The following is a 15,666-nucleotide window of genomic DNA, read 5'->3' as shown; positions in this document are numbered from 1 at the left end:
CTCTAACCCATTTAAAGTGTAACATGGAGCAGTGAATGCGAAGTCAAAAAGTCATCCCTGGTCTGGCACCTATGTCCCTAATGGACAGATATAGCCTATAAATACCTAATCTCAAGCCTACATATACCCCTTAGAATAAGGTTCCTAAACTTCTCAGATGCATTTGGGATGGATAGCTAGGCTTAACATCAGATGCATTTGGGATGGATAGCTAGGCTTAACAAGGGCCCTTGTGGGCACTAACCTAGCATATACCTATGAACTTATACAAAGGGTGCGGATATTTGATTTCTGACCGACGGGCAAAGGCAACAGTTATAAATGATGTGCATGGAGGCAAATTCTTTGCTATGTAGGGAAGATGAATGTTGTGGCATAAACATGGAAGGCATTGCACAAATATTAGTGGTAATAAGGTTAAAAAAAAGCAGATTAATAAAGGTAATAGTAATATGTGCGCATACGCAGTTCAAGTCCAAGGAGATACTGTAGGCACAAACATATTGAAAACATTTCTTTTTGTTTATGCCATTTGGAACAAAAAAATCTACATTGAACAAGAAATAGCACACCTTGGCTTGGCTTCTCAGAATTACTCCCTAATTTTCTCCATACCTTCTCAGTTTCTGACAGGCTTGTAATCATCAGGGAGTATTTAAAATTCTATGGCTGTAGGCTTCAACCAGTCCATGATTCCAGCTGTGCACCAATGTTATCTCATTCAGTATAACTTGCCACAACTGGGCTGGCATCTCCATATTTCCAGGATCTTTGTGCCTTGCTACTCTTCAGATGGAGAGCTGATTTCCTGATTTTGCTGTAATAGACTAAGCTCTATTACAGAGCAGTAATCATTAATTACCTTCTCATTACTAGCCAGCAAGCATAGAAATCTGTCGAGCTGTCTGTGAAAATGTTCCCAATGTACACTGTTAACATATCTTTTTATGATGCGTACACTTTTTTTTTCCAAAATCAGCATGACACAGCTGCACCACCACCAGCATAGAAGCATGGGGTTTGGACTCATAATAATGGGTAGTAGGCCTTTGACAACCCATTAGCATTTTGGTTGTCTAGGCGTGGCTTTTTGGTCACTATGTATTGAAATAGCTGAGGGCTATTTACCGCCATCACAATTTCTTATTGCTATCATTCTGTCTACCTAAACATGAAAAGTAATGTGATCATTACCAAACTGAAATATCTGCCAAAAAACAGGACTTCAAGGCATATAGACACACTTTACAGCTAGGAACTGGCGTTCAGTAGCAGAATGTCTTTTTTTCTGCATTGGTCAATATTCTGCTGATAAAGACATAAACAAAGCGAGAATGAGACGGAGCAGTACCAAAAAATAATAATCCAACTAACTATTTTATTAGCGCTTTCGGAGCGGACAATACCTCTCTTTCTTCAGATAAAATCCAAGAGCAATTAAGAACCTTTTTACACAGAATGTAGAACCAATCATTCAATTAACATGGGCATGGCAATGAGACGTTCTTAAAAGATTCTCAAACGAAAAATATACACACACTTTTCTAAATGTTGATTCTGCTGATAAAGCACAGAGGGTAGTCCTCAAGTTGAAGGTTTTTGCATAGTATTGCCCTCAAACTTACCCCTAATAATTTGATATATTTGGCAAACTGCTTAGTGAGATCAGGAGCCACTAATACAGGTTCATAGCATAGGTTTTTCTTTGGTTATTAAATGCTCTAACCACCTCAACAGATCATTGCACCTTGATGGAAGCCTTTCATCTTGTAAAATCTATAAAAGAACAGACAGTAGCCACAAAACTTTCAATAGTACCCAGCAGTGCATGTAAAACCTTATATGTATTTTAGTTGAAAATACAGACACGGTTTGTTTTACAGATGTATTTTTGTTATTTTTGGAGTTAATATACTTCTACTTGTAAGATATCTAAAATACTTGGCATCCACCATGACACCTTTGCTTTTCTTACTATTCATACTCAAGCCTGCCTCCCTTAAACATTCAAGCACAACCTGCACTTCTGGCCAGTGAACCTGCCAGTCCTCTAAATGAATGACCATGTCATTCAGTTATGAAGAAGCATAACTAATTTATCCACCATCCTGTTATATGGTTGGGATTCCAGACACACACACACACACACACACACACACACACACACACACACACACACATATATATATATATACATATATATATATATATATATATATATATATATATATATATATATAGGATCACTACAGAATACTAAAATTCCACAATCCCAAAATTCTGAATCTCAAGGACCAGAATCTCGAGACTGCGGAATCTCGAATGTAATGAATGGTAATTGCCATACAATGCGGAATGGGAACTTTGCCATTCACTCCACTGTAGTGCAATCTCGGAGGTGGTATATTTAATTTGCAGGGGGTGTGGAGGGTGCCGGGGGACTTGCCCCCCTGCATACATGTTAGAATAGTTTGTTGTATATTTTACTTTTTTTTTTTTTTTTGAATGTTTCGAGATTCCGCAATCTCGAGAGTCTGGTCCTTGGGATTCAGATTCTTGGGACTGTGTAATTTTAATATTCCCTAGTGATTCTATATATATATATATATATATATATATATATATACATATATATATATATATTATATTGAAATAGACAAAAACAGATTACAAAGGCTTACAAAGGTGAATGTTGCCTATCGGTATCCTTTTATCAAGATGTCTAGTACATCAGGCCTTTCCAAAATTCTTGATCAGCTTATCAAATTTGGGCATGGCATAGCAGTTAAGCTGTGAAATGCTTTTCCGTTTCCTAAAGTCTCCTCTATCAAACCTGTTTTGAGCATTTTATCTTATCTTTTGCAGACTGTTACTGCAATTTTGGTACTGTATAAGGTCTTTGCCATTGTCAACTTCATTCCAAGTTTTTTCTGTGAGTTATGTTCTATCAGTTTAGTAGATATCCATGTAAATGAGAAATGCCATATTCATTCATACCAATACAATTCGTGCCTCATTTGTCATCATTGTAAAGATGGAAAGCACACTAAAGCTACAGTACTGCCAAGAGACAGACAGTAGAATTAGTGGCTGGATGCACTATACTGGATATGGTGGTGGCTGATTTCACTTAGTTTGTTGGCTACATCATCCACACACATTGCTCATTGTCTTCATACTGTTTAATACAGACAGATTTCCTGTTGTTTGAGCAGAACAATTAAACTACACAATGTGAAGAAGACGGAAAAGAAGAAAAAAAAAAAAGAAAAGAAAATGTGAGAGGAACATACCTAAATCCCCCAAAATAGATTTCCTTAACTATGAAGTCATATGAGTAGTTTAGTGAAAGGTGGGAAGAAGCATGTGGCAGTGATATCATCAGTGTACGTAGGTTACATTGGGAGTTCTATGGCCACGTTTACTGGGTTGTGAGTTGAACACATAACTAATGCAGTTCTCATGTTACTAGAATTTGTTCAGTGCAGTAAAAATCACATTATTTCATATAATGTCATACTATAGCCTCTCAGTCGTTTTAAGATTGTCCACTTAGTTATGCTGATAGCATATCCATCACCTGTTATGTTTATCAAGCAATATAAAATGTCATCAAGGGATTTAATTAACCTTATGGTGCACATGTTTCTTAATGTTCTATAAGGTTTTGTAGAGACAGTTTTCTGTCAGGAGATACTTATTCCTGACATAGAAGTTTAAGACATCAGTAACATCGCTCTGCAGAAATGATAACGTGATCAGCTTCTTGCCAAGTTTTCCATTCTGATGAGAAAAACTGAAATGAATGTATCCCATGAACATATTCATTTTTCATATAATGCTTCACCATTCCTTTAAAATAACTCTGCTACTTAAATCTACTTAATTTCATTTTTAACACAGCTTCATCTGAGTTCATAAAAAGGCAATACTTGAAGCATTCCGATTACTCTGCAAAATTAGGAAAGTAGCAGACTTCGCTCATGACATGAATTTCTTGACATCTGTGTCTCAAACATAAAACAACTTGGTTATAACTGCAGACAAAAATCATAATCCTCTATATTTCCTCCCTCCAGAAACTTATTCGACAAGAATGCTTTCAAAGTCCTTAACCAAAGCAACTCTGCCATAGAAGTGGTCCCTTCCGCAAAACTCCTCGGCATTACCATAGACGAACATCTTAAATTTGATATCCACATCCAACAAAACATCAAGAAAACCCATCAAATGCTAGGCATGCTCTATAGAAATAACCACTTTCTCTCCAACTCTGCAAGGCAAACTATTGCTAATACCTACCTCCTACCCTCTCAATTATATGGAGCCCCTCTACTAACTAGCATATCTTCTTCCAACACCTCTAAACTCGAAACTTGCTATAATAAAAATCTCCAAATTCACAACTAAATCCAAAACCTCTACTCACCATTGCCTAACCCTACAATCTCTGAACTGGCTGGAACTCCCAAACCTCCTAGATTATTTCCAACTAACCACTGCCCACAAATTAATATTCTATCCAGATAAATGCCCAGCCTTAACAAACATCCTTCCCCCTTACATCCCAACCAGATCTTTGAGATCTGAACACCAAAATTTAATCTCTGTCCACAAACCCTATCACCCTGCAGGCCATCACCTTCTCTCTTTCACTGTTGGCAAAAAATGGAACTCTCTCCCTCCTTCACTCAGGACTACACCTAACTCTGAATCCTTCAAAACCCTACTTTTCTCTTACCTATCCACTAAACATAAATGCTTCTGCTTTCACCCTACATAACTATCTTAAGAATTTCCCCTTTGAGCTCTTCATTCGCCTGCTTTCTCTGCACTATTACCTCTTTTCTATTATCCTAATTAAACCTAAGCTAACATACTCAGACTTAGCATCCTCTCTCTCTTGACTCCAAGTATTGTATATATTGTAAATATCAAGTAAGTCATATATACTTATTGTCCAGTCAATCTAAACTTACTGTCCTGAATGTAAATACCTACAAATTGTGCTACCTATGTCAAAATTGTATTTCAATGCCAATTTATCCCCTGTACCTGATTGCATATATGTATTTTCCACTGCATTATGTAACCTTTGTATCCATTTATGTATGTACTTACCATTGCATTATGTAACCTTGTAACCATATTGCTTATTGGAGCTTTTCTCCCCAGGCCTCCACTGAAAATGGGCACACCACTGGCCCAGTGGACTTCCCCAGTAACCAAACTGAAATAAATAAATAAATAAATAAATAAATAAATAAATAAATAAATTACACTTTGCTTAACAAAACACATTTAAATGTATCACAATATTTACCATTTATTATCCACTCCTGAACAGTATGTAAACTTTAGCCTTAAATCATACCCTATCATATGTACTCACAATCCAGCAATATTTTCTGTCATCAAATTGAGATATTATGTTACAGTTTAATATTCTACACAACCTCAGGAGGTCAAAGTTCAAGCCGTACTATGTACTTCATGACTGATTTTAGGAGTCTTATCATCATCATCATCACAGAAATTGTTTTGATGCTCTCCTTTATTTTCTCTCTCTCTCTTTTGAATTAGTATGTCTAAAAGAGAAATAAAATGAAACGTCTGTCTGTTGTTTCTAGCATCTGTCTGTCTCTGTTTAACTTTCTCTCTGTTCTTTGTCATCTTGCCTTCTTATCTCTCTTTCTAGCTTCATTAAACGGTGGTAATTTTAATGATGATTTAGACTGCACCACCACAAACCCTGTGGAATTCAAGTTGATATACGTTCTACATGCACTAATCTATGAATATATTTGACAGTTTATAACATTTTCTTTGTAAGACATTACTAAGGACAGCTACAAACTGTTCTTATTTAGAGACATTAGCAGTGACATAAAGTTTACAATTCTAACCTGCAAATATTTAAACAAACCAAACAATTCTGGCTGTGCATATTTTACTACTACTATTATGTATTTAATACAATGTTGCTCTAAATATTATTTAATGGCAACTGTCTTTCATTGAATATTATACTGTAAAGTATAACTTCACAACTTATCAAGCTATTACAGAAATAAGGATACAGTATGACTTTTACAAATTTAAGCATCATTTTGAAAACAGCATTTACAAACAAAGCCACAAGAATGATTTTTTTGCAAAAAGGTCTTTAGAAAGGATCTCCCAAAATGTGCTGAAGATTAAAAACTGAACACAAAATTGTGTTATCAGAAGATTGCAAGCATGTATTTGTCCAAAATAAGTGTTTTCTATGAGAAAAATGTTACCTGCATCCTCACGACCCCATATGCTTAGTGTAATCATTTTTAGGTCAACATTATTTGTTAAAAAATGTTTTCACTATGAGTCATTAAAGCTCAAATCCATGAGGACTGGAATCCACGAACACTAATATCCCCCAAGCTGCCAGAGAAACATGTTTTAAGTGATTTTTGCAGGTGGAGCAAAATCTATGCACCGCAAATGTGAACAGCGATCCCTTAGTATCCATGAACTTATACATACCAGCTTCACTGTAGCATCAACACTAACAAGTGGAAAGTACCCCAAAAAAGGTACCACTGAAATTACATCACACTAACAATGATTTTCCATGGAGGCTCTCTAATCCTCAGTGCCCTAAACCTTGAGCAATTGCTGCCCAAGAAATCACACATACCATATATATTTAATGCAGTTTTATAATTTGAGCACTTAAGTTCTAGCCCCCCCCCCCCAAAAAAAAAACACCCTTTTAGAATTGCTGTGCAATTAAGTTAACTGTCTGCAATGAAATGTTAGACCTATGGAAATATGTAACTTCCTTATTCTCAATACTTAAAATATTTTTTTTTATTCCAGAATTAAAATTATGCTGCTGCCAGCTGAAATTCTCCATGAAATGAAGAAATATATTATAAATAAGAAGTAAGACGCAAGTACTAATAGTAGGTATGTATTCAACCTCTGTAACAATTCATTTATGATAGGACCTTAGTTTAAGATAGCTGGCCCACTGTGTGATAATATTTCCATAATAAAGCCTTTATCATGTGTTTCTACAAATATTACTTGATATATCTTATATTACAGATAATGATATGTCATGCATTACATATAATCAAAATATTTTTGCAAAAGCAATGATTCCATATTTTCTAGTAATTCAACTTACTTGTGGGGGTTATTACATCATTAGTAACATTTAACTTGTCACAAGCTGTTGTCTCTTTTTCATCAACCACACCTCCATGCTGGCTCCTGTTTGTTGAGACTGGAGTTGGATCCTTTGTTGCTGCAGGAATATTAGTTGTTTCATTTGTATTACTCTGTTAAGGACAATATTTACCAAAGTCAGCATGCTTATTGTAGGTATACACCTTCTTGTTACATCATTCATAAATAAGTTCAGTTGAAGAAATAAAATAACAGCTAATTAAAAAAATAACTAAAACTTCACTTTTGCTCTCCACATTTTAATCTCCAGTAGACAAAGAATTAAAAGCCAGAATGAGTTCAAACCATATCAAATAAATCCCCAAAAATTCCCAGTTTTGTTCATTTGCATTAAAATGAATGTGTTCCACTTTACATGCTCATGAAATGTCTTTAGCATTCTGATTCCAAGATGGTGGTCGTCTATTGTACACCCTCTCCACAGAGCTCTTTACCTCAGTTATAGATTTCAAGGAAAATCTTCACTTTTGCTCAACCACAACATCATAATCCTCGACTATCAGAATAACTAGCTCTTCCAAGAACAAAAACAGCTTATTTAGCCCTCAGCCTGTCCTACAGTTACAGCCACGAGTATCCTATGGGCCTGAAGCTATTCATAGCACACCAATTATACAAAGGACGAAGCATCATGGCAAAAGAACTAGACACTATGGAGACAAACTACGAAAACCAAACTTTTAGCATTATCATCTCCAGAGAAAGAGGTAGTTTCCTAGAGGCAGAAAGTAAACAAGTAGATGTCAGATCCCAACAAAACCAGTGCTAAAGTCAAAGCCGAGACAAACTTCCACATGGATGAACTTAAACAAGCTCTCCAACCCATTCTATCGGCTATTCAAGGGTTCTCTGAGCAATTTACCAAATTTGGGAACACTATAAATTGCCGACAGGGTGGACACCCTTGAACACAAAACCCAGTCATCTAATGAATCTGAAATCCAAACTTAATTTGACAAATATTGCACCAAAACGACCTCCCTAAATGATCTGCAACAAAAGTTAATGGACCTCGAGGCAAGAAGTCGTCGCAACAACATTTTCATTAGGGGGCTTCCTGAGAAATATGAAAATCCTGATTTGCTAAGCATAACCAAGCAGATCTTTGAGTTGCTTTTATGGTAGGAGGGTACCACATTGGAGATAACAATTGAAAGAGCCCATCATGCCCTTCACAAATGCCAAGACTCCACAGCTCCTCATCAAGTATACACCAAACTACTTAACTTTCAAGACACTCAAAGAATACTCTTAGCGGCCAAAAAACAAAAATCCTTCACCTGGAATAATTACAAGTTAACCTTCTCACAAGACCTTCCACTCTCTATCAAAGAAAATAGACAAAAACTATCTCTGTTCTGTGCTGAACTAATTAAAAAGGGAATAAAGTTCCAAATGCATTACCCGAGTGTGTTAATCTTTTTCATCAATGAAACAAGATATGCTGTCAGTTCACCTAAAGAGGCTAAAGATGCATTCCTTAAAACCTTCCAATAATCTCTGGAACTGTAACATACCATATAACTTAGTGATCCATTAGTGAAGGTCAAGCTCTGGCTTTCTACTTACCAGAAAATGTAATCTTCTTTTCTATATATCCTCTGGTTGATTTATGTGGTATTTAAGCAACCTTTAAAGTCCAGAATTCACTTGGTTACTTCTGGTTAAAAAGATTAAAGCTAGGAACCAAATTGGTTCCATTTTGTTGTATATGGGGACACATTTGCATCGCAACTTCCCGATGCACCTGCACACAGGCTCCCCCACCGGAATTATTGACATCAGCTCTACGAACTAGTTTTGAGGCAGCAATCAACAGGCAGAAGCATTATAATATACTCTTATGAGGTATCCGTGCCTCACGCTGTCCGAGATGTGATCTGTCTGCTACATTTAAATATTGGAGGTCCTTATTGCTGAGAGGCTTGAACAGCATGAAGGGTATTCTCTAGACAACACGAGAATACTTCTTCATTGGTGAAAGCTTTTTGCTATCTAGTGCCATGATGCATTATTATATTGTAGAAGACTGTTGCTAACAGGTCTGCTGCCCCACATTAACACAGGTGTAGCTCAGCACGGATTACTGTACTCCAAAAGGCATAGATTCATGCTTTTCTTGCCTTTTAGTGGGCAGTAGCAACTCCAAACCTTTTTTAGTCCTTGTTGCCACAAGCCACTACTCCAGCAAAAGCAGGCAGTAAAACAAAAGCATGTATTTGAATAAAGGGGGACTTGTACGAGGAAATGGCTCCGGAAAAGTAATTTTGTAATGCTAAATAACTTATACTACATATACTGGAACAGGACCAAATATGTATACATCAGTAACCCATGCTTATAAGGCAATATATCATTAGACAAAAACAAAACACAGAACCATGTGAACACCATGTCACTGAAAATGCAGAAAGATTGCTTGAATCCACACCCAAGCTTTCTTTCTCACATACTACAGGGATCACCAAGGCTATTCCATCCCACTGACAATGAAGTGCAGTCAGTTTACTCGTACAAGCTAGTAGGAAGGCTCTCAACCCCTATTCTATTACCTGCTACTGAATGCGCAAAATGGTGCCCTTTTCAGCCGATCTCATGCTTCCGTGCTGACTCCACCCTCCCAACTACCCAACTGATCCTGATCAGCGTTTGTAAGGCTAAAGGAGACAACATGTTATCGAGCCATCCTGGTGTCAGCTATCTGCATTTTTAACACAGTTTCACCTGGACTTTTTGTTGATTGCCTTAGCTAATAGTTTTCTGTGACTGGTGTAGAGTGAATGATAACCCTGAAACATATACTTGCTTTGTTTTCTCCTTTAGAATGACCTCCATAAGCTACTTAACCTAGTAATCCTAATTGTTAAAAACTTAGAAGATTATTCCTAGGGCTGTTCCCTGGACTCATTTCAACAAAATATATTCCTTCCTGTACACAGCTCTTCTATAGTCATGATTTGTTTCAGAATAATTACTATCTTGTAAGGCTGGTTCAAGTACCTGTCCTAGTTATTACCTATACTATAGTATAAACAGAAGCCACTGAAGATACTTCTGGGCATAATGCACAAATATAATTTGGTTTTCTGTTATTTTTTTCTTTTTCTTTTTGCCTTTTCTTTCCTTCTCTTCTCTCATCTCCTCCCTTCTCAATCCTTCTGTGAACTTGCAATTTTTTAACGTACTCCCTGTTTGTTATTTATGCTCTGCTAAACGCATATAAATATTTACTGAACCTTTGTGATTTGCATTACCTTTTTTAGAGCTCAGCCAACTGCTGTCTCCCAATACTATATTATACTCATAGTTAACCTGCATGACGGTTATCACCTGGTGTTTTCCTTTTCCCACCACCCAGCGAGCTTTACTCAACTTATACATGTTACGCAGTTATTTTAGAATAATAAAATGCCTCTGAGGATTTTCCTTACCTCTCCTAACCTTACACATTTAGGGGATGCTCATGGTCTTTTAGAAGTAGGGTTTTAAGATGACCATTCTATGGATGAGTATACTTTTGTACATATGTTTAGTGTTTTTGGTCTTATTATTGTTTTTTTTTTTCAAAAGGTTAAATGTGTATTGTATTCTTGCATTGTCACAAGTGTTACTTAAACTGTTTTATCAAACCTGCCCAAGGTGTTTTACTCCTTCATCAGGGGGGTTCGGGTGGTTAGGCACCGGGTTTTGTCTGAAGGAGTACTGTCCTACCTTAATAGTTGTAATTCTAAGCATAATGGATCAGAGCACGATGTGGATCTCCATAACCAATTTATTTATTTTTATCTCTTCACCTATATGCGATAATGGGACATTTCCTGACAAAATTGGACAATCAAGCCCTTAACCATTTAATCCCTCTATTTCACTGATCATGGGGGTGGACCATTGATTCATGGAACATAAGGGGACTACAAAATAAAGCCAAGAAAAACTTGTTATTGCACCTTACGTTTAAATCTCAGGCTAATGTCTGTTTTTTGCAAAAAACACATATGCTCAAAGAGAACTGGGAGAAGGACATTAACAGGAAATGGATAAGATCTATCATAGCAGTGGGCGACAGCTCAAACTCAAAGGGGATAGCCATTATAATCAAAAAATAATTCCAAGGGGTGATCACAGAATCTAAATTCGATAAATATGGAAGATGGTGCCTTTTCACATCCATAAATCCTGACTGACAAACCAGTCCTTTTCCGAAATTTATATGGTCCCTGTACGCAACAACAAGATTTCATTATGGAAATCAAAACATTCTTTGCACATTCCAAAACCACCACTATATACTTAGTGGAGACTGGAACGCAGTCATAGACCTAGCCTTAGATCGCAGAAGTTATTTGACCTCGTACAATTTCCAAGCCTCATTAGCTCTGGGGGAATTAATGTCTAATTTGAACCTCATAGATCCAATCTCATTTAGTGGTACTTTAACTAAAGACAACATTTATACATACTACTCGAAATGTTACAACATCTGGTCACACTTGGATTTTTTCCTAATCTCAGAATCCTTAATGAATCTTATAATAAGCTTCTATTCAGAGCCTAGATTCCTATCAGATTATGCCAGAATTTCTCTCACTCTAACCTTCACCAATAGAATGCCTTCGAAACCCATCTATGGTAACTGGACATTAAATAACAACTTACTCCTTAACAAAGACATAATCCAAGAAATCAAAGACACTTTAGCAGACCTTGACACCAACCTTGAGATATCTCAAATGTCCCTAGACATCCAATGGGTGGCTTGCAAAGCTAAACTAAGAAGGGCCTTGATCCAAAAGGCTTCATATTACAAAAAGCTTAACAAGAAGAAGGAAATTAAACTGATTTCGAACCTAACTAACCTAGAAAAGAAACATAAGTTAAGTCCAGACCTGAAATAGATATCTTGATCACGAACACCCAAAGAGAATTACTAGAACTCCACCAACAAAATTACTCCCTTCAAGAACAAAAACTCATAGCTACCTACTCCGAATGGGCACAAATTCCATCTAAGACACTAGCGAGAATAATTAACAATAAACCTGGTTCTTCCAGACTCTCTATCTTTAATTACCAAAATAAATTTTATAAATCAGACTCTGAAATCATAGAGTTGTTCTACACTCTCTACTCGGATGTCTATGGCAGAAAAGGAAATAACCCACTAAATTCTCATATGGAGAACTATCTGAATGCTATTATCTTCCCATCCCTGAAAAAAAAATCAAAGAACTCTCCTCACTGCACCTCTCAAACTTCAAGAGATTCTAGATGTCATTAGCAATCTCAAACTTGGCAAATCCCCTGGCCTTGATGGGTTCACTACTAATTTCTATAAAACTTTCAGATAAGGAATTTCTTCTATTCTTCTAAAAGTGTTTAACTTCATTAAAAACAATGGGATAACCGACTTGCACTTGAATAACTCAAAAACAATCTTGATCTTAAAAAATAAACATGACAAAACTAATCTCCATAACTATAGGCCCGTTTCCCTAATAAACGTTGATATAAAAATCTTCTCCTCTATCCTGGCCAACAGACTTAAAAAAGTTATGCCTTATTTAATATCCCCAAATCAGGCAGGTTTTATGAGTAACAGGCACACATGGGATAACACCCTACTCTCGACTCCCTAATGCAAGTTACAAAAAAAGACAAGAATCCAATTTATGCTTTAACACTAAATGCCTACAAGGCATTCAACAGGGTAAATTGGGATTTTTTGTTCCTAACCATCTCTCATTTCAACACACCCAAAGATTTCTCAGACACAATAAAATTACTATACACTAAGTCCTCCACCTATATATATATATGTGAATAAAAGCATGTCTAACCCAATTAGGATTACAAACGGAACAAGACAAGGCTGCCCACTGTCTCCCTTCCTCTTTAACATCTTCATTGAACCTTTTTTCTTATATATTTCACAAAACACATACCACTCGATTCCCAAAGTACTAAATACTAAAATAATGCTTTCTGCCTTCGCTGACAACCTTAATTTATATTTTTAATATCCCAACACTGACCTGGGAAAAATCACAAACGCTATTAATAACTTTTCTAAGTTTTCAGACTATCAGGTCAATCAAAGGAAGTCACATATTTTCCCAATCAACCCTTCAAATCACAAAATCAACTATTTCCCGGACTCTCCTTTTCAAACAACCTATCACCTTAATTATCTCGGAATTTGCTTTGAGCACAATCAAGCTTCCATGATTGAGAATAATCTCCATAGAGCATGGTCCAAAATAGTACAAAACCTCATCAGATGGCAGCTCATGAATTTTTCTCTATTATCCAAAGCTGCAATAGTGAAAATGAATGTTCTGCCCAGACTTTTTTACCAATTTAATGCATCAAACCTTATTATTCCAAACAGTCTTTTTTTTAGGATGAACAAAGAGTTAGCTAAATTTATCTGGTTTGCTAAATCAGTTAGGATATCCTACTCAAAGTTAGCGTACCCCAAGGTAAAAGGAGGCCTCAATTTACCAGATCTCCAACTGTATTACGATTATATGTGCTAATAGAATTATGACTATATCATGTTTTAACAGGGAAGATTATAACACATCCACCTTCTGGGTTAAAATTTGGCACCAACACATAGTTATCAACAACATTAACATGAAAGCTCTCCCCTTTCTTTCCCCTGCCTCCATTAATGCTTCTAAAATAAGTAATACTCTGAAACACAAGATCAAATTGTTCTAGAATCTGATATGATCCATTAATCTTGATAAAACCCTTCCTCTCCTCCAACCCCTCCATCTAAATCCAAACATTAGAATCAACAATAAAATGGTCAACCTCACTGCCTTTCCTCTCATCAAGGATTATTTGTTATGGGATCTTTTCAAATTTAGGAACAAAAGTCTCCCTGATTTACGTCTAATTCTCAAAGTCAATAACAAATACACAGTTACTTAGACAACTCAGAGAATTAATAGCATCACAATTCAATATTCTACTCACCAACTGCCAAGAAGTTAATAGATTATGTGAAACTATAACTAATCTCTCGAGACCAGAGAAAATGCTCTCCAGATCCTACAACCTAATTAACTCTATAAAGCATAATTTGGTGTGCCTCTTCTTTAAATGCTGGGATAAACAAGATACCAAATTTACACAGGAACAAATACTATCTGCAATCAGAAATACCATAGAACTATCTCCCTTTAAGAAACTCATTTATACACAATTAATGATCTATAATAACTCCTATTATACACCTTCTGTTCTCAACAGATTTGATCCCAAAATTTCCCCTTCTTGCACTTGCTGTTTTTTTTCCAAATGCCGCCCTTCTTCATGTATTATGGTTCTGTAAACATACCCACAAACTTTGGTGCTCTTTAAAAGTACGCCTAGAAAGAATGGGATATCACAAATCTACTCTCTCCTGGGAAACAGCCATACTTCACATACCCTCCCTTAAGTTACCTAAACTAAAACATCATGTACTAATTACACTCTGCTCTCTTGTCAGATTATACATCACTAAAAACTGGTTAGATCGTACTAAACTATGTGGAAGGGGTTCAAAGAGATGGCATTTAAATACATTTTCACACAAAAGCTTACCATAAAAGGGCTCAAGAAAAAAGCTTACTATCAAGAATTCTGGAAACTCCTACTTGAAAAAATTTTAAGTGATTAACTATCTTCGAGGCCTAGTTTCTCAGATATTTTTATAGTTCCCTCTCCCTGGGTTACTTGGAGATCCACTCATGTTCCTCATAAAACTGCTTCTTCTCTCTTACCTTATTCTAACTACATGGTAGCACCTTTGTAAATTTTGTATATAACTTAGTTATTTATTTATTTATTTTTTTATATATGTTTAGGTAGTTTCATCTTTGTTTTCATATCTGCCTTTGTTTATAAAGACATTTTTTACCTTCTCATGGAATTATTGTAATGTTTTGATATCTGTAAAATCAATAAAAAGTTATTTGAGAAAATAATTTCTTCAGCGTTCTGCAAATTCTCATTTATGATCATACATTTGTGCCCACTGACAGACCATTCAATATCTTACCTCTCTTGTATATAGCATGAAATAAACAAGCAAACAAATTGTGGATATGGGTGACGTAAGCCACAAGGCAAGGTAAGCAACAGCTGTGAGCTGCAAGTTTCTTTTTTTTGCAGCAATTATTAATAGAAATGGATATTTGGCTACTTTCCACACATCTTCTAATCATTCATGTTTTTATAAGTTATTTAGTATTATATAATTTTGAAAGGGTTCCGCATGTTTCAATATAATCCTAGATTTTGTTTCTGCTCTTCTTGTGACTATGGAATATGAAAACATGCATGAATTGCAATTTTAGTTTCACTTCTTTCTAAGTACACTACTGTTAATGAATTTCTTTATATCCTTGTCTAGTGTATTCACTTATAACACACCACAAA

At 35.9% G+C, this 15,666-nt stretch overlaps 1 protein-coding gene across 1 annotated transcript in view; it reads right to left on the bottom strand.

Annotated features, from left to right (window-relative positions):
* Positions 1-15,666, bottom strand: part of LOC122811733 (CAP-Gly domain-containing linker protein 4-like) — a 1,328,591-nt gene that overhangs the window by 1,073,340 nt on the left and 239,585 nt on the right. Inside the window, exon 5 of the mRNA XM_044083780.1 lies at positions 7,172-7,325. Coding sequence (XP_043939715.1) covers positions 7,172-7,325 — 154 coding nt within the window. The remainder of the gene's footprint in view (positions 1-7,171; positions 7,326-15,666) is intronic.

This window comes from Protopterus annectens, chromosome 1.part1 (genome assembly GCF_019279795.1).
Source record: "Protopterus annectens isolate FY-2018-M chromosome 1.part1, PAN1.0, whole genome shotgun sequence".
In the NCBI taxonomy this organism is placed as follows: Eukaryota; Metazoa; Chordata; order Ceratodontiformes; family Protopteridae; genus Protopterus; species Protopterus annectens.
Note: the sequence above shows the minus strand (reverse complement) of the source record. Positions and strands in the feature narration are given on the sequence as shown.